Source organism: Raphanus sativus, chromosome 4, assembly GCF_000801105.2.
Source record: "Raphanus sativus cultivar WK10039 chromosome 4, ASM80110v3, whole genome shotgun sequence".
NCBI lineage: Eukaryota > Viridiplantae > Streptophyta > Magnoliopsida > Brassicales > Brassicaceae > Raphanus > Raphanus sativus.
In genome coordinates, this window is record NC_079514.1 from 4,855,019 (window position 1) to 4,876,067 (window position 21,049).

At 32.2% G+C, this 21,049-nt stretch overlaps 2 protein-coding genes and 1 long non-coding RNA gene across 3 annotated transcripts; all 3 read right to left on the reverse strand.

Moving 5' to 3' along the window:
* Positions 1-443: 443 nt before the first annotated feature.
* Positions 444-4,443, reverse strand: LOC108852183 (metal-nicotianamine transporter YSL1). Its single transcript, XM_057007889.1, is given in 6 exon segments — positions 444-1,848; positions 3,242-3,311; positions 3,314-3,375; positions 3,498-3,765; positions 4,049-4,359; positions 4,361-4,443. Coding segments are annotated over 6 exon segments (2,010 nt in total). The 5' UTR covers positions 4,429-4,443; the 3' UTR covers positions 444-617.
* Positions 4,444-13,333: 8,890 nt separating this feature from the next.
* On the reverse strand, positions 13,334-15,138 carry LOC130510775 (uncharacterized). The gene is made up of 4 exons (XR_008944521.1): positions 14,587-15,138; positions 14,276-14,456; positions 13,930-14,018; positions 13,334-13,782 (listed from the first exon to the last, which is right to left on the reverse strand). It is a non-coding gene; the product is annotated as an uncharacterized LOC130510775 (long non-coding RNA).
* Positions 15,139-18,507: 3,369 nt separating this feature from the next.
* On the reverse strand, positions 18,508-20,400 carry LOC108853665 (dof zinc finger protein DOF4.6). The gene is made up of 2 exons (XM_018627083.2): positions 20,168-20,400; positions 18,508-19,760 (listed from the first exon to the last, which is right to left on the reverse strand). The coding sequence occupies exons 1-2, from the start codon at positions 20,189-20,191 to the stop codon at positions 18,756-18,758; spliced, it is 1,029 nt and encodes a 342-aa protein (XP_018482585.1). The 5' UTR covers positions 20,192-20,400; the 3' UTR covers positions 18,508-18,755.
* Positions 20,401-21,049: the final 649 nt, after the last annotated feature.

The window sequence follows — 21,049 nt, forward strand, 5'->3', positions numbered from 1 at the left end:
TAAAATCGATATTGGATCTATGAATAATCATATATATTATTATATAATATTATAATTTGCATGTTAATATGGTTACGTAATGGGTAAAGGTGGATGGAAACTAATAATTGGTCCATCTCATCCATGTGACCTTACGTAGGTCAACGTCTTCATATATAATCAGTCACACAAAAAAATTGTTGACAAGTGCTCTAGTTTTTCTTTTTCATCTTTTCATAATTAACCAATCAAAGAAACAACTGGAAAGTGTTACATAACTTGGAAAATTCTAGTTTAACAAATTATCTCTAACACGTTTGTGATGAGTGAACCATGATATGAAACTTCGAAAGTAGATGGACACCAATGTTAAATTTATGGGCCAACGGCAAAAACTGTTTCAGACAACCCAAAATAAGATGCACAGGTAATAACAGAGCAAGATCTGTTGACGTAAGAACAAAGGACAAAAAAAAACTTATTTTGATTAAACCACGACTCCATGCTAGTATATTTTACCCTAGTTCCTACCCAAAAAAAAAAAGGATAGATTCTTGTTCACACGTCTTCTTAATATATTAAGAATAGGATGATCATATAACCCTTTACTTCTTATAATTGCATAAGTGAGATTCACTTCATGAAGCTAAGAACTTCATACATATTGGAGGCTTTACTCCAGCTAGTGCAAGTACCGCCGCCGGTAAAGTCCAAAGCCCTTCGCCGCAAATTAGCCCTGAGGCGACCGCCGGAACCATAACCTCTGCTTTCTTCCTGTTCATCTTCTCCCAAACAAACACAACCAAAGTCCCAACACACATGTCAATAGCAAAATAAGCTCCGACCAGAAACGGAACCGCCATCGCCGTCGGAAGCGGCATGAACCGCCCAACCTTCGCCGGACTAACATCCCTGACGACGTTGACCAAAACCGCAAACCCGAAAAAACCGTAACACATCTGGAGGCAGTGAAGTGGCAGAGCAGAGAAGCCTTGCACCCCAAGAATCGCCATGTTTCTGTAGATCAATGCGTAGGGAGCCTTAAACTCTCCTTTAGGGTTTCCAACGTCGAACGCTGTGTAAAACAAGAAGAAACTCAACGGCGCAACGGCGCATCCGACGATTGTTCCGATCACTTGGCTAGCGAACATAGCCTTAGGTGATGCCATAGTGTAATGAGCCGTCTTGAAATCTTGCATCAAAATGCAAGAAACCGAAACTACGGACTTGATCAGTCCACATCCGGCTAGTCCGGCCACAACTCCGTCCTCTCTACCCGACACAGCCGCGAGAATAAACAGACCGATTTTCCCATAGTTATAAGCCATGTTGATGTCAGTAAGTCCAGCTCCATAGGCGTTACAGAAAGCAAGAAATGGCGCGAAAATGTATGCTACAATAACGTAGTACCATTTGAGCTGAGGAAATATCAGAGGAACCACGACGGTTGAGACCGCAGCGAAGGTAAGGTATCCGGCGACTCCAATCCACATAGGTATCTTGTCTCTGAGGAAATTCTCATCTTCTTTGAGAAATTTTTGGTGTTTCTTGTCACTCACGTCATTAAGATCATTAGGTTTGTTCTTCAGTTTTGCGTTGATACTGATAATGGTGACACAGAGGATCTTAACGAAAGTGTAGAGACCATCTCCGAGGATTAGAGCTACGGATAGGAATACTTGGTAACCGTATAAGCTCTTCATGTTCTTTTCATCGATATTATTGGGGAACCAAGAGCCTTTGAGTTTATCAAGAAGAGGCCACATTAAGCCATAAGAGAGGACAGCTCCTAATAGCAAAGAGAGGTTAACCAGATGTGAACATATCATTCCTGCTCCTACAAATGTCATGCTGAAATCAAAGAAGAACCTACAAAAGAAAAAAATCAATTTCATGAATTAAAAAAGAAATACCATAAATATTACTAAAACACAAGTTTATTTCAAAACTAGATATGAGCCCGTTGCGTTGCAACGGTTTTGTTTGATGTTTTAATTTAATAGAAAACATAAAAAATAATCATTTTATTATAGTTTTATAATTGATTTGCATATGTTGTGAGATTTATTTTATAACTAAAAAATAATTTTCATAAATAAGTTCAAGTTAAATTTGTATTTTATAATAATGGTACATAGATGAATTGTTATCAACTTTCTACTTGGATTAGAAAAAATATTATACCTAAATTTTTGAATTGAAACCAAACACAAAATAAGAAATTGAATGAAAAATAAGAAAAATTGAAAGTCAAATAACGTCAATCAAGTAAATGATAACATTATACATTTTCTTATATACTAATCTAATGTTTTATTAAATAAGTTTTTAAATTTTTATTTTGCTAGAATTTTTTGAAAAAGGGAAATGTTCTATTTTATAAAAAAAAGTATTTACAATAAAAAAAAATAAAAAAAATCTTAAATACTCTTTTACATTTTTATTAGGATTTTAGAAATAAATAGTTACTGTTATATAACCTTATAAAATTATCTTCTCTTTAGAATTTTAGAAATAAATAAATTGCTATAAAATAATTATTTCTAGTTACTAATAAATAATTCTAAAATTACTCTTTTTACAATTTATATCAATACTAATTTTACACTTCTTTTTGAAAATTAATAATTTTTAGTATCATGTTCATCATCAAATTCTCTATTAAAATGTTTATCAAATAAGTTTTTACAGTTCTCTTTTGGTTATGACTTAAAATAAGATACAAATCTCTTTTGTTTAGGATTTTGTTTTAAGAAAAAAGTAAAACAACTATAAAATATTTTTTTACAGTGTTACAGTATCTTATCGTTTTAATCTTTAAAAAAGATAAGATTAATTTATTTACTTATATGTATTTTAACACATGTCACAATCTTAAAATTATAATTGCCATGTGTCGCGATCGTGTTAATTAGTAACTTTGAAAAACCAAGCTTTATATATAAGATTAGCACACTATTAAGAAAATTTCTAAATAGCATATATTAAAAACTAAAAATACATTTTTATTTGAATTAAAATTTATTGATTACAGCTTATATTTAGTATTTAGGAGATGGGTCAGTGTAATGGTTTAGAGTTTGAATTAATTTAGTCATTTTATTTTGAATTAATGTTTATTTTGAGAATTTTTCCGTGCTATTTCTTTGTCATAATTTTTTGTGCTATACAATAATACAAAGGATTGCCCATTTAAAAAAAAAAGCAAAACATTATTAACGGATAAATGTATTTTTTTGTCTATATAACTGATGATGCTTACGTTTGTTTCCAAGCTTTCAAGCCAAAGGTTGGGAACTGAGCAAACCCACAACCTTCTAAGCCAGAGAAAACCACTGGAAAAAGCCCCACAAGAAACTAATTGAGAAGTACTTCATGAAGCCGCGCACTTGTTTCCTGCAAATAAACTCATTTAAAAGATTAAAAAACGTAAGTTTCAAAAAAAAAAAGATTAAAAAACTTAAGTAACAATCACTTCTTGCAAACTAGGTTAACTAACTTTAGAAAAGAAAATTTACTTGGACTGTGCATCTCCTTGTGTGTGGAAGCCATTGATGAGCACAGCACTAGCTAAACCACTCGGGTATGTTAGCTTAAGGTCAATGATCATAACCTTACGGAGAGGAATTAAGACGAAAAGACCGACGAAACAAACGGCAAATACATAAGCAGTCATCCAACCAAGACCTGGTTCTTTCACACTCTTCGCAGAATTACCGTCCATGTTCGCACCAGATAACTCATATGTGTTATGGTTTAAGCCCAGGAGATATGAAGCAAACCCACCTGGAAAGTTTTAAGAACACACACAATAATTACCAAACCCATAAGTTTTTTTGCTCTCCTTGGCAAAAAAAGTTTTTTTTTCTTACAACCAAGCTCAAAAGTTTTCCATAAAGGTTATATTTTTAACACATATATATATATATATATATATATATATATATATATATATATATGAATTACTCTCTTTTTTGAAACACATATGTTCTACATATCCCTCCTTTATGTACTTGCTTGTTTCCCAAGAAAAAAAGAAATTATTAAAAGAAAAGGTTATGTTCTTAACCTCCGACAGCAATGCTGTAACAAGCAACAGCAGATGTCTGAATCATTGTGTTCTCTTGTTTTGTGAATGGCTTTGCGACAAAACCTGATTTCTTGAGAATCTTAGTCCATGTCTGAACGAAGACAAACGCCAGGAAAGCTGCAGAGCTGTTGAGATGTGGAACAATCCCTGTAGTAAGATTTAGCTTCTGAGCTATCACACTGAATACAACTCCGATCACTATACTCACTAATACGCCTCTAACCGTTATCTGCTTCGTCCACGGTTCAATCTTCCTCCCAGACATCTCTTCCTCTGTTTCTTGTTCCTCTTTGTAGTGAGAGTTGATTTTTTTTTTCATCTTCTTCTCTCTTCATGATCTTTCTCTGCTCTATCTCCATGGAAACTGAAGGAAAAATAAAAGGAAGAGATGTAAGATTTGCAGATGAATCTTTTCGGTTGTTACTTATATACACCATAATTGTTAGGAATATATATATACATATGAAACTCTACCAAAACTTGTGTGGACAAAAATACATGTTCAATCAAATGTTTGGAAAATCAAAAAAAAAAATCGGGTATCACATCATCATAGGTTATATGTCCCATAGAGCATTCATTACGTGTAGAATTCACACTCTCACTGAATTTGGAAATTTCAAAGATAACCATGATAGGTAATACTTGAGTAGACTACTTTGGACCCGGACTTAAGTTTATTCAGGCAAATAGTCATTGATTACGTAGATAAGAGATCGAGGACATAGGTGGTTCATTTAGATACACAATTTTCTTACATAAAAGGACTAGTTTGTACTTTGCTTCCAAATTCATAGTTTACTTTGGGGGTTGATTCACACTCCAAATTCATAGTTTATTCAACTATCAAAAGATGATAGGCAATATAGCTTTGTTTTTCTCTTATCCAATTTTTTGTTGCTATTTACATAGTACTATAAAAGTCAGTAAATAATCTTAGGAAATAAAATCTAATAGTGGTTACAAAATCGAAAGAAACCAAAACACTTTAAACTTCTCATCTACGATGTTGCTTTCTAGTTTATACTAATTTGCGTGCAGTACATAGGGATTATTATGCCTAATAGGAGATTAGATTCCTCGAGTTATTATCTAAATTGAGGAGAAGAAACAAAACATTTTTAGAGTGGAAATATTGAAAGGTGGATGGAGACGAAAGAAGAAAGAAATGTATACCACTCTTTGTCTCTTTGACACCATTCATTCATTTCTAACGTCACAACTTATCCTTCTATAGCCCTACATCGACTCCAAACTACGACAATTGACTTTTCAGACCCTTTGTTACAATTTATTTCGTTCTCACTTCTGAGTCCAAACCGCTTATATGGACAGCATTTATCAACGAGAACTAGATTCTTTACATTCATTGTCATGGTGCCCTAAGTTTTTGTTCGTTGGAAAGTCTACCTTTTGTTATCTTTAGTGACTTGTTGAAAAAGAGGCAGCGAGATAAAGAGAGAGAGGGAAATTAATTTGTCACTATCAACCCATATATATTACTCCCTCTGTTTTTTAAAAATAGATGTTTTAGAAAATAAATTGTTTCACAAAGATGTATTTTTTATGTTTCCTATACAAAAATTGCAAATTTCAACAAAATTGATTGAATTTATTGAAAAATTATTGGTTAAAATGCATTAGAATTTGATAATTTCTAAAAATGATGTATAGTTAATGTATTTTCTTAATATGTGTGAAAACACCAAAACATACATCTTTAAAAATAGAGGGAGTATGAGATTAGAATATCAGTCACATGCGTCTAGTTTCTAGTATAGCTGATTGGTTATTCTTCAAGTTGTGTCGAACTTTAGTCGGTGTTTAAATCTAGTGTATGAAATCGGATGATTATATTGTCTTAAATTTGTCAAAACCCCAATCGATGATTATATAAAACCATATAAAACTAAAAACTGAATGTTATATTTAGTTGAATATAGTGAGATACAAATTTTTGTTGTTGTTTAGTTTTGGTTAATTCTTGGGTTCAAAAGTAATATGAAAATCCAGTTGAACTGAATATCTGTGTAGTTAATTGGTTTCAGTATTAGTTGATAACATGACATGGTTGGTTTACTAACACATGACCTGTGGACCTCAATCATGTCAACAAAAGAAAAAATAAAAATACGTTCATGTATGATGTATTATGAAATTCTGACTACATATATTATATCATTACATTTGCTCAGTTTATAAGCTATATATATATTCGTAATTTGCTCAGTTTATAAATTTCATTTGATCTTCTTTTTGAAACACATTTGTGTTTTTTTAATTACTATTGAGCAATATGATCATACTCATATCTTATCTACCTATGGTCAAACAATTAACAAGAGATTAGATGGGGCTTCGAGTTATAAGAAGAAGAAAAAAGAGACAAACTTGTTTTAGTCCGGTTTTGATGTCTCCAAACCGAATGCAGCAAGTACTGTTGGAACTCGTTTTTGACGAAATGGTTTAAGACCATTTTTCGGTATGTTTCGGGACGAAGACGTTCGTCGGAATAACCGAATGTTTGACACTATGAAGTAGTGTACTCGTATGTCAAAATCAGAGTTGGTTTTGAATGAGAAATGGAAGTCCAAATGAGTTTGGCTAAATATTAAAAATTAGCAAATGTCATATATTGGATATTTGGGTTTGAATTTGTTAGTTGGATATTATGTCCATTACTTATTCATGACTATCTTTATGTTTGTATAAACATAAAATGCAAACCCAAATTAAAAGAAATATTATTTATGTTTGATTTGGTCAAATATATAATATATTCTTTATTGCTAAGTCATTAAAAATTGAGTCAAAAGGAATTAAATTTTCTTAATGACAATATTGATTTTTTGACTTTAAGACTCCATTATTCTCTTGTATGTTATGGCTTCTCAAAAGCATAATGTGATGTTTTGTATTTTCTATATAAAGGCTTGTGAGCCATTTAGAAAATAATAGAGTGAGACACACTTGAAAACCAACAACAAATACAATTCCTCCATGTTATAGTGATGTTTTATTTTATTTATTTTTGTGTCTGAGAGTACAACACAAAATTAGTTTCGCCAGGCTTCTGATAGAGTGACGCAAATTCAGAAGATTGTTTGCAGTTGTATCCTGGGACTCATTACGTTATCGAACCGTCGCACTACGGGACGTATTTTGAGTTAAGGAAAGAGATAATATCTCGCCTCTGCAGTTGTATCATCCTTTTCTTACTCTTTGGTATAGTATTATCATTTTTTATTTTTTACAATATTCAGTAATCCGTAGTTTATAAAATACGGTTCTATCAGTCTTAACTCAAAATATCCGTTTATTGCTTTGCACTAACCGGACTGATTATTGTAAAAAGAATATTTTTTTTGTAAGAACAGGTTGATTGATCTTTGGAAAAAGATGCCGGAATCAGATCTATAAGATTATTTCAAAATAATCTTTCTAGTAAATTTTTTGTTTGTATTATTATACTAACAAAACTGATTATTTTGTGAAGTGTTTTGTCATGAAAACAGGAATTGGAGATTTCATGGTGATAAAAAAATCTGTCCACTCCATCAGATTATTTTTGTTGATGATTTCTATGGGGATAAAAATTCATTTTTTCTCATTATATGCACTAATGATATCTTGTTTTTGTTTTGATGCAAAAGGATCTCCATCAAGTTAAAACGTTTTTTTTAATTGGTCAAAATGTGTTATTGCATTGACTTGGTTAAGATAATTAATTGCTTTAATTATCAAGAATGATTTAACGTTTTTGTTTTCTTCTTTCAGATTTTGGGATAACTTAATTTAGTTATTAAGTATGTTGACCATGAGAAAATAAGAAGAAATTCAAGTTTCAAATATGGTGAAACCATAGTTATAAATAACATTTTGATTCTTAAGGGATCATGTTATATGAATGGAAATGAATTTTGTGAGTCGACGCCCCAAATAAAATTTGGGAGAGGTCTGCCACATATAAATCGTTTGCCATAAGAAATAAAATGTTTGTTGATATTGATCAAAACATTTGTATTTCGTCAATGCTTAAATGCATTTTTTTAAAAAGGTTGACCATGCAAAACCAGTGAGAATTTTCAGACCAATATGACTGAAACTGACATATGTATTGTAGTTCTAAAGTCAATATGGTTGAGAATAATCATAGAAAATTGTGGTTTTTATGGTAGAAAAATATCATGTAATGATATGTATATTTGCTAAAAGCAAAAATATGTTTTGGAAAAATTCAAATCATAGAGTTATAAATCAACTTGAGAGAACTATGAAAATAGTTGTATCTAAAATGTGATTTTCCGAGAATGAAATACATTTTAAAGGAAGTTGTAGCAATTTTTGAAATTGTTTTTTATTATTCATTTAAATCTAAAGGAGTTGTAGATTAACTTTCTAAACTCTTAAGAGATGTTAAATGTAAATATGCATGGTTTTGAGCTATCTCAAGAAATGTGGGGGAAGCTTTGCTTACCATATAAAGTCATTGGCAAGATGTCAAATGAACTTAGTGATAGTTATCAAACTATGAATTTAAAAAAAAAAAACTAGTGTCATACACTGAGTTTTATGTATAATGGTTAATTGTATCTTGAGGAAAAAAAAAAGATGACAAAAATCATTAAACAATTGATCTCGACTAATCTCAAGAGATTATGTTCTTTGTGATGACAACCTAGGATCCTTATATTAAAGGTGTGTCATGAGATCAAATTGTAATATCATCAAGAGGAATGGGTTTAGCCTATGAACTAAGATGAGGTTTGGCGGTAACTCTACTTATCAGATTGGAGATCCCAAGAAATAGGTTCAAGGAGACAACTAAGTCAAACTAAATCTGCCCAAAGCACTGTAAGACTTCGGTCTATACCCAGTTCCTAGGATGATTAAACAGTGCTACATGTAAGGAATAGAGGATAAGCATTTGCTTTTAATGATTTGTGCCAATTGTTTTGAGATATGAATGGAGTAGTACATGATACTCCTCTAAACAAAACTAATGGCAAATCACCTTGTGGGTGTGAAATGGGGCCGTTTCTAGGAGAATAAAATGGCTATATTCTCTAAAGTTCACTCATGATTACCAGGAATGTTCACGGCCAAAATGAACACAATAGAGAAATTGGTTTTGTGAGAGAATGAAACTGTGTTTTGGCTATTGTCTAGGTTTACACCAAAGCCCGGGAGGTTCAAGACATCATGGCCACCTCCTGGCCGAGTAAATCCGATAGCTATTAACAATGACTGGTTCAAGGCTGAAAAATTGCTACCAACTCATCATGCAGTGAATTTCTCGTTTGTACTCTCAAAAGTCCGTAGTTGAGTCTTATTGAGTCTTGTCTAGGAAGTCAAGTCTGTCGAGTCGTCTAGTGTCTAGAAGCATTTCTATTCATGTGGGGGATTGTTGGAACTCGTTTTTGACGAAATGGTTTAAGACCATTTTTCGGTATGTTTCGGGACGAAGACGTTCGTCGGAATAACCGAATGTTTGACACTATGAAGTAGTGTACTCGTATGTCAAAATCAGAGTTGGTTTTGAATGAGAAATGGAAGTGCCAAATGAGTTTGCCTAAATATTAAAAATTAGCAAATGTCATATATTGGATATTTGGGTTTGAATTTGTTAGTTGGATATTATGTCCATTACTTATTCATGACTATCTTTATGTTTGTATAAACATAAAATGCAAACCCAAATTAAAAGAAATATTATTTATGTTTGATTTGGTCAAATATATAATATATTCTTTATTGCTAAGTCATTAAAAATTGAGTCAAAAGGAATTAAATTTTCTTAATGACAATATTGATTTTTTGACTTTAAGACTCCATTATTCTCTTGTATGTTATGGCTTCTCAAAAGCATAATGTGATGTTTTGTATTTTCTATATAAAGGCTTGTGAGCCATTTAGAAAATAATAGAGTGAGACACACTTGAAAACCAACAACAAATACAATTCCTCCATGTTATAGTGATGTTTTATTTTATTTATTTTTGTGTCTGAGAGTACAACACAAAATTAGTTTCGCCAGGCTTCTGATAGAGTGACGCAAATTCAGAAGATTGTTTGCAGTTGTATCCTGGGACTCATTACGTTATCGAACCGTCGCACTACGGGACGTATTTTGAGTTAAGGAAAGAGATAATATCTCGCCTCTGCAGTTGTATCATCCTTTTCTTACTCTTTGGTATAGTATTATCATTTTTTATTTTTTACAATATTCAGTAATCCGTAGTTTATAAAATACGGTTCTATCAAGTACATCAATCATATTGCATTTACAAATTATACAATACACAAAAGATCCCCCAAAAAAGTGCCCTCTACTTTCTATTACTGACATAACAATATACTAAAAAAGGAAAAAAAAATATATCAGAAATGTAGGGTTTAGAAACTTTCATGATTTATAAGTTATAACTATCAGAAGTGTTCTTAAGCAAATACAATCAAAGATAAAAAAAAATTATACTTAAACCCAAGTAATATATAATAAATACATCTAGTGACAGACCTACTTCTTGACTTATGGTGTCAGCTGACACCATAAATAATAACAAAAATTTAATTTTCAAACTGTTTTGGTTATTATTTGTGGTGTAATGATTAGATGGTGTTGGAATGAACCCACAGAGGCGGGGTTCGAGTATCCTCAATGACATCTTAAAGCCTTTTTGACCCCACAATTTTTTTTTCTTGGGTCTGCCACTTGCCACTGAATACATCAAAAAAGTTTTCCAAGACTTAAAATTGTTTCTTCTACATATGAGCTGAACTTGAAGATGGTTTACAAAAATAAGAAACAGAAGTCCAATGCGATAGACGCAAACGCAATATCAAGACGCTTTGAGACACCGAAACTATTCCCTGAGAAGCCAAGCTTTCCCAGCTCTGCTCCAATGGCAGTGCTCTGTCAAATATTTTTTTTTTTTTTTGATTAACCTGGGTATCCCGGGCCTATGGAAGGGCCCAGACTAATCCCCAAGGGGAGGTGCAGTCCACAGATAGACCCTCTCTCCAGGTATGCAAATGGGCCCTAAAGCATAGGCCCATATCCGTGTTGGTGTTCAGAAATCATGACTTAGTTTCCTAGAACAGGGTTCGAACTCACAACCTGGATGCAGGAATGAGCCCGTCCTGGGCCATAATGTTCTGGACCTCTGTCAAATATTTGTGCCCAAGCTTCTCGCTCTGCTCTCTGTCCCAAGCCTTGTTTCTTCTTTCCTCTCTGCTTCAACCCTAGACAGAGGTGTACTATCTTCTAGCACTTTGTGGAGTAGGACAAGTGAGCCGAGTCGGAAGCAGCAGTCGCCACCCCCTGGAGACGAAGCGTATTCTCGGGCCTCAGGAGACGTGTTACAGAAGAAACCAAAGTCAAATAATTTTCTCTCGCTTTTTCTTGCATCCGTTGAAAAAGGCTTGATTTGTTTAAATAAATATCGTAGTTAGCAAAAGAGATCGTTTGATTTTCAAAGGGCCGGCCCAATATGGATTTGGGCTTTTACCGAGGAGATGATATTTGCAAATCTGCCACCAATCATTAAAGTTTGATTATCTTATGTTGTAACTAATCTTTGATTGATTACTAGGATATTTCCCGCGCTACGCCGCGGTTGAATTTTGTTAAAATCATTTTATACTTATATTTTTAAATATTATAAAATTAATAAATATTGTTGAAATATTATATCTTACAGATTTGAGAAAAATGATCTATATATATATATCATTAAACCTGAATATTTTATAACAAATATTTCTACATTTTGAGAAGTTACAATTCTAGAAAATGTTACTAAACATATAAAATTTATTTTGTTAGCAATGAAATAATAAACTATAATAAAAAATGATGAATATGTATATATATTAGAAGCCATGCATATCTAGTAAGACAATGCACTCCTAACTTTGGTTTTATTTTTACATTTTATGTAGTTTTAAAAATAGTAATTCTTCGTTGTGTTTGTTAACAATGTGATTGTTTTCATAAAAGAAAATAATTAAATATTATATTCTAAGGAGTAAAATTTTTGGTTTAATTTATATTAAAACATAAAAAATGATATCCCATAAAATAATTTTGAGGCCTAATAGAAAAATTCAAATCGGATATTTTTTTCTCTAAATTATGTGTTCTTTTCTGTGTGATTTTGAATAAATATCATTTCTTAATGTGACGTATATATCTTAAGATCAAATCATAACGTTTCTTTGTAAACATTTAAATTTAGTATATAATAAGAGTATATACATCTTATTGAAATACTTATTGTTAGTTTATATAGACAATATTTGTTGGAGTTAGATAACTCCTGATTTCTGTTTATAATTGTCGTTCACAACGAAAAAATACTTAATTAAATGATTAAGAAAGATTTTGAAATCAAAATCTAGGTAATTATCCGAGCGATGCTGCAGTTTTTTTAATTTTTTTAAAAATTTAATATAATTTTAAAAATATTTTGAAAATAAATAAGTACATCAATATCAATTATAAGTTTTCTTATTCTTATATTTACAATCTAACATATATTGTAATTTCTACATTTGTGTATTCGCTTGTTACTAAATACTAAAATGTTAGAGAATAAATTGGTGAAATTTGATGTGATTTAATAGCATGACAAATATTATTGTATAGTAGTTATTATTTTTGACATTACTTTTTGTTAGATTTTGGTATCTTTCTAAAAATGTAGTGTTTATGAAAACTTTTTTTTTTAATAAAGGGCATTCTTTACGAAAACTTTTTCTAGAAGAGTTTTTTTATAGCTAAAATCATTCTCTAATTTTATTATAACAGAGAGAAGAGAGGCTCAATAGTGTTGACATGTCTGATCTAATACACAATTCTAACTTTTTTGTTAGTTTCAAAGAATTCAAATGTGCATTATTTTTTCTTAACAATAGAATGGCCTTTTCAAAAAAAAAAAACCTTAACAAAGTGAAAGAAAATTCATATCTTTTTGATTTGGAGATTGTTCAAGATCCCTTTATATTCTTAATTGTTGATCTTGTTTCTTTTCATCACTTTAAATGTGCAGTCTATTTTTTAGATGACCCGAGGATAATATTTAACCATCATCATATCTCATTTTATAACTTTCGTATAAAACAATACACGCATCTCTGATCAAACCATAAGCATCCGTCACTACTCAGCCCAAGCTTAAAAAAACAACCCATGATTTTTTTTATCCTTTGTCTACTTTACAGGTTTTGGTGCAGACGTTTAGAACCAACTGGAACTATATATGAGAGTTAAATTCTGGTTTCTCAATAACTTCCGTGACACCAATCACTATGTCATGAATCTCATTTCTCAACTTTTTGAGTTGTAGCTATTGGTATATATATATTGTGCTACTGTTTTATTGCAGGGATCTATAGTCAAAACTTTTGTTCTCGTTGATGATCACTGAATACTGAACTCCACCTGACCTCTCGACTTGGTTGTTTGAAGCTTGTAAAAGATCTTATCCAGTAATGGTCATTTCTTCTTCTCCAGCTTCACATGTGATTCAAGCAAAAGAAAAAAACAGTACAATCATCATGGTTTGATTGGTTTATGGGAGTTTTCATATAAGTGAAGGAGGACCGAGTTTTCTAATGGCAGGTTCTACTTTCATCCTCACAAGTGTCCCAAACCTTGTGCATTTTGTTCCAAACTGCTATCTTCGCTTCCTCTCTTTGCAAGCTGCAAACTTTCGACAAAGAAAAACATTGAAGGATTAAAGGCTGTTCTGAGATATCCCAAGAAAAAAGGGAGCAGAACATCCAAATTTGAAGCTGTTTGGCAATGCCTAGAAAATTGCAGTCGAGTTGTTCTAGAGATGAGTGTAAGGGATTACCGTGGTTATGAAATGCTACTCTCTCAAATTGAAGTTGGTGATGAATGAGTTGTTGGACAGTTTGACGAAGTATGTGACTGCTACTTAATCTACAAAGAAATATTATGTTTCATTGATTATATGAATTATGTGTAAATCAAGATTAGGCACAGTCTCATCTTGTAGGTTTCTATTTCTACATTTGCTTTATTTTTTTTATTAGAAACATAATGCAACACCTACTTTATTAATATTTATGTTTTTCTTGTCTTTGCTATGTATTATGTCTATTTGAAAATCACCATTCTTTTAAGACACTGACATGGGTGTGGTTTCAAAACTTAAAGAGCTCATGAGGAAAACATACCTTAGTAAGCAAACAAAGGTCCGGACCTCTCACTATCTTCTTCACACCATAGGATATCATTTCTTTTTTTTTTTCTGCAGCTTGCACTAAGCAACTATATAGGACACAACACTGTCTCTTGCCTCAACCACTAATCTCTTCATCCATGTCAGTAGCACCGTGTACGCTTTCTCCTTATGCCCTGCAAAATCAAATGGGATAGGAAATCTAGACATCAAAACCCATCATCACTGTCTATGCAACACATCTCTTCCTTTCTGATTCAGAACTTAAACGAAGATAATGGGTAGACCAAGTTCTGTCGTACGTACCAAAGCCTAGATTGGGATTTCATCTGCACGGAAATAGGTAAGACCCGTTTGTTTCCTTCCTGGTACAGAGAACCGAGTTTGAATTGCTCCACGACACTGGACAGATCCTGGGAAACATTAGCACGCATAAATCAATATATAGAGATACATTTTTAAAGAACATATAAGCGTATTTGATAACTACAAACAGACAAAAGCAAAAGCAAATCAGAGGCAAAGCAAAACAGAATAAAAAAAGGTTGAGACTTTCTCTTTTAGATTGCCTCTATCGAGAAGAACCATAGATGCGAGAGGAAGAAAGAGGAGGAGTTGTGAGTATAGATCGAGTTGTGAACGTTGCTCTTCTGTTCTGAGTATAGATGCGAGAGGAGGAGTTGTGTTGATTTCGCTATGAAATCAACCGATCGTCGTCGGCCTTGATAAATCAAAGCGAAGGTTATGGAACCGATAGATCGAAGAAGGTCAAATTGAAAAAGGGGAGATTGAATGAAGTTTCTGATTGCACGAGAGCGACAATGTCGAAGAAGAGAGCGTAGAAAGATTTCTGAGGTGGAGAAACAAAATGTTCTGAGTGGTTTAAAAAGTTTTTTCATTTATTGACATGTCACTCTAATATGAATCTAAAAATCTGATGTGTCAACACCAGGAGAGGGTCTTGCTTCATTACTGTGTGGATTAATTGACCAAAATTAATTCATTCAGACATAAGTTCAAAGTTGAAACTTGGCCAGTAGATGTAGTCGACGGGCATGAGAATGACTATAAGCATTTGTTTGTTCTTGATTTGACCATCTTTGTTTTTCTAGATACATCTGTTTTTATAAATTTTGTTTACGTTTGGGCTATGCTTTGAAGCGTGTATAAGTCATTTTTCTGTTATTATACGTGGTCATAACTAGAACGTAACCTGTCTAAAATAGAAAAGGTAGAATGGGTTCGGTCAGAATTCAAGAAGGTTTCTTTTTGCGCTTCTTTCTAATTTATCATGTCTATGTCTATCACGTAACCATCAACCATGTTATTATAAATAATTTTGTTATTTTAATTTTTGAGTATCATGTTCGATCAGACATAAATTCATAGTTACCAAAATTGTCGCTTAGCTATTATCATTCCATGATGTGGAATCTATAATTCTCTTTTATTGTAGATTCTTCTACCTAATGCAATGTGTACATTACATGTCATGGTCCATCTATCATCTTATAAATTATAATACTCCACTTGCCTAACAACTTGATTTCTACTTTCGAAATATATTTAGACATGCAAATCTACAGTTATAAACTTTCAATTTTGTTCAAAAACAAACTTTCAATTAGGCGACAATACAGTTATTTAAACATTCAAAATGTGTCTAAGAGTGCGACATAAATACAATTAGTTAAAACTTAGAACTAAACTTGACATCTACTTAATTAAATTGATATCTCCAATAAACAAAACCTCTTTCACTAGTTCTTAGCAATGCTAAAAATATAAAGAAATTGGCCAAATGTGTTAGATGCTTTAATGAATTTCAGAACAACTTTGTAGAGAAGATTTCGTTACGATAAAAAGTACGGAATTTAGGCCAAAACTAAAATGTTTAAGAAAGCTTTATGGACGTGCCGACGTGGGCTTATGATTCGAAGTTGTTGAGCTACAATTCGCGAGCAAGCTTAATTAACTTGCTATATATTTAATTAAAAATAGATAAATGTTTGTTTCATTCTCCACTAGAACTTATCCGAAAGATCACATCCATACTTCAACACCAACACACCGAATTTAGAAACTTAGTGTAGAAGTATGTTCTTAAGGTCGAGTCATTGTCAATTTCACAGACAAAATTATTAAACGATGGTAGGATTCTTTTCCTCTTTCTTTATACAGTGGCCAACTTAGAACATCATTAGTGATTAGTCTCTCACAAAGAGTACCTAGATGTTATTATATCAATATTTATAGTAATTTCGTTTTACAATTAAAATTTAATCATAAAAGAAATATATGCATCAGTTAAAAGTTGATGTGTATAGTTAGTCTCTTACGTTTTATCTAATATTTCTATGGCAACAATCGATTCTTCCTTCTCACATGACTTCTTTCCTATATCATTTTTCTATTGTCTTTTTAATATTTTTTTATGTCGAGAAATTTGTCTAGAAATCATCTACATATGATCTTAAAACATGACTATTGATAGATACTCTATGAATATCTTAACAATTTGACTAAAGAAAAAATGAGAAAAATAAGAGCATAGGTAAAAATATCTAAAATTAAATACTTTAAAAACTTTTCTTTACAAATGTGGTTTTATATTTAAAAATAATTTAAAATTAATCTAATAATTCAACTATATTGAAATATTAATTTAAATTAAATTAAAACCTCAATATTAAAATTTTACAAATAAAGTTGTTCTACAGCACCTCTATTGAAGATGTTTTTTGTAACTCAGTCGCTCGCGGCGGTAACTAAATTTTTTGATGTCTATGTTTATCAATGTTTTAAGAGAATTTTCTATCCCACTCCATACTTTACTCAATTTATAGAATAAGTGGAATAGAAAATGGAGTAATGAACATAAAATAAAAACATTACTTTATAAATGGAGTAATGCTTTTATTTTTTTTGTTCACTAGTCCATATCTCATTCCGTTTATATTATAAATGAAGTAAAATATGGAGTGAAAATGAAAATGCCTTAATATACTTAAAATATGATTGGTTATCAGGTAAAATAAAATGGTGAAAAATATGATAAAATGAGAGGGGTAAAAATAACAAAATTGAAGGAAACTTTTTCATCTCATTAATAGTTGAAGTGAGATTTACTCTACTTTTAATGTTTTTCACTTTTTATAGTAAAAGAGGTGAAATCATATTCCTTTTGATTGGATGAAAGTAGAGTAAAATTGCTGAAATATTTTTTCACCCACTTTAGTTTACTCTAACTCAACCATATAATCATAACCTAAATTTTAAAAATTTTAATCTAATACAATTTTATCAACCAATTTTAACATAGTTTAATCTGCTTTCAGCGTAAGCAATTATAAATATTGAATAAGTTAAAAAAAACAAAGAACAGCAATGGTCAAGATCTGGATTGATGAAGTTGAAAGTTTGAATCCAGTTGATCAAAAAAAAAAAGAAAGTTTGAAACCATGGTGGGATGTATAATTTCAAATACACAGATTTCAAGGAGAATGTTTGGTGGATACCACCCTCTTTAATCCTTAGACTTATGACTTGTCTTTTCACAATATTCTTCTTCCCTCTCTTCATTTTCAATTTGTTTTCTTTTTAAGAGAATGCCTCCTGTCTAAGTAGTCTAACACATTGAAAGCCAAACACATACTTGATCTTAATTTCAAATTGTTTTCCTAACCAAAGCAATTTAGAACAAGTCCATGACATAAACATTTTCCAAACATACTCATAATCAAAACGCATCAGGTTAATTAGGTAGCTTACCTAGTTATTGTAAACAAACCCCATCAATTGTTTGTGGTCAGGAACGAACCACTAATTGAATTTAGATGGGATTGTTTCAAAAAAAATTAATCAAATTTAGATGGAAATTAAATGGAATTTTTTTTATTAATTAATTGGGGGTGGTAGGGCTTTAACCAGTCTGTGGCAATAAATAATAATTTAAGTGTATTTAGTGTGGATCATGTGAAAGTCATCAGAGCTTACCTGTCTCTTTTAATTTAATCTCTCTTGATTTTTCTATATATATGCACCGGGTCTGTGACTTAATACAATCCATGCGTTTCGCGACCATAACAAACAAAACATACCATGCTGCTGCAGATAATTAGTTACACAAAACACTATATATACACAAAAACATTTCGCACACATTTGTGTATCACGTCTAAATTTATTAGTAGACAAAGCTTGACAGAGTAGAACAAACAAGAGAAGGAACATCAGAAGACCAACCAATGTATCATTTATAACCTGTGTTAGCGAGCCATAACGAAACTAAAAAAAATATAGTCATTCAATATGTATGCACCTCCAATAATATCCTTAAATCCAAATTAACCCAAAATTAATAAAAAAGAAAAAAAACCACCAATGAGAAGGTTCAAAGTGAAATGAAAATAATATTAATTAATTAAATAAATAGCATTATGATACTACTAATTTCATCATCAAACTGAGAACAATTAACACCATGATCCACCACTCAACATCCCAGTCCAATACCCACCAGAAGTAGCAGCTGCATCACCACCACTAACTCGTTTCTGATGATCATTAATGTCGACATTACTTGTTGCTGACGAAGAAGAAACTGGCAGTTTCAAATCCTCAAAAGGAAACAAGGGCCTTCCATTCACATCATCACCACCCGCTCCTCCTAGAAATCCTCCGGGGAAATCATTATTACGATGATGATCCAATGAAAACCCTAGCAGTGTGGTGCTTGAGTTACAAGGCTTGTAATGATCTTGCATCGAAAACCCTACAGATGTTGGATCTTGAGTATGAACTGGAAAACCCATAAATGAAGAATTCCCATTATTACTATTGTTGTTTCTTATGAAATCCAGAGGGGAAGTTGCCATAGCTGACGTGGCAGAAAATGAAGAACTAATCACTGTATTGTTGGTGCTCTTGTTGTTGTTCCCAGTGTTGTGGATGAGGTCAGTGAAGTTGGTCCTGATCAACCGGTCTGGTGGAAAACCTAAATTGAGATCTTGTTGAGTCGTCTCAAGGAATTTAGGGTTTTGACCGGTCAACCCTTGTTGAGACATGCTCACGAGGTGGTGGTGATGTTGATCAGAGTGATGCTTCTTTTTAGCTGGTTGTGTAGAAACCGAGTGGTTGTTACTTATGTCAGATGAAGAAATTGAAGAAGAGTGAGATCTCTTGTTCTTTCTTGAGCCACCACCAACAGGGATATTCCTAAGCGAACCGCCTTCGGTCCAATACCGTCTACAACCTTTGCAGAAGAATCTTGGCTGCGTCAAGCTATAATTGTTATAGTAACAAAACTTTGTATTGGTTGAGTTACATCTTGGACAGTTTATAGCTTGGTCCTTTTCTGGCCTTGCCTTCCTCTCCGCTCCACATGCCGCCCCAGCGGGTGGTGGCTGCTGCGGCTGGGACGGTTGCGGGTTTGGACATGTGTTTGTTACTATTTGATCCAAGGGCTTCACTACAATCTCCTGATCATCAAAATCACAAAAATCAATTCTTCCAACCATTAGCACAGAAGCATATTATATATGTGAAGGCATAATTAACTTATATGTTTCATTATGAACGAGTAAATGATTTTTCATGAAGATATAAATGATTGGGAAATTTGACAAAGGCTGCCTTTAACCAAAAACATAAAAAGAAAAAAAAAAGCAAATTGATAAAGGGTAAAGTGAGAAAACATATGTTTAATATGTATGAAAAGAAAAGAGAAACATAAAAAGAAGATCCAAAACCTTTGAACTCTAGGTTAGTGTCAGGTACTGAGCCTAAGATGAATCAAATGATCCAATCTATACCAACACATACATAGTAGAGTAATAAGGGTGTGGATATATGCATAGATAATATATATGTATATGTTTGTGTATACCTGTGGCCACTGAGCCGTATCCATAGATGAGCTTCCTCAGATGAGCAGAAACAAACCTGGTATTTTCTTTCCTTAGTTTAATTCTACTTAGATTTGAAAGAAGAAGAAAAAGTTAGTTTTCGTTGGATGAAGAGAAAGGAAATTTTGATGGCTGAGAAATCTTTTTTGAATGAGGAACTTCTTTGTGTGCTTGTCGGATCACATCTGCTTTATGGTAGAGGAGAGAGAGAGAGAGAGAGAGAGAGAGAGAGAGAGAGAGAGAGAGAGAGAGAGAGAGAGAGAGAGAGAGAGAGAGAGAGAGAGAGAGAGAGAGAGAGAGAAGAGAGAGAGAGAGAGAGAGAGAGCAAATTGTACAATATAAGATTTACTAAAACATTCTGAGTGGGAAATCTTTGTCCTAATTGAAATAATCAAATAGGCTAATACGCGTCCATATATAATACATACATGTATGTACGAGCTTTGATATTATACACATATAAAATTGCCAGAAACTTTTACATTACTTGCAACTTAATGAAATGATTTTCACATACCTCGTAGAAGGGTTTTATGCCACAGTTTATTGTTTTATCTAGTTTACACATTTCATAGGAAAGTAGCTACAGCATTCATATGATTCTTTTTTGTAAATGCCATTTCGCGAAAAAGGATTAATAAATTTGAAATTTCATTAAAAAATGAAATAATTATGTGACAAAATATAAAATGGAAGGATTACAAATACTGAAACTTCTGTATATACGTAGAACTTGTTTTTAATTATAAATATTGAAACTTCCGCACATCCAAATTTTAGAAAAAAAAAAAAAAAACTTCCGTACATTAATCGTAAATCACATCCAACCTCAAATAAAAGATGAGCTGGTGATGTTCTTGAAT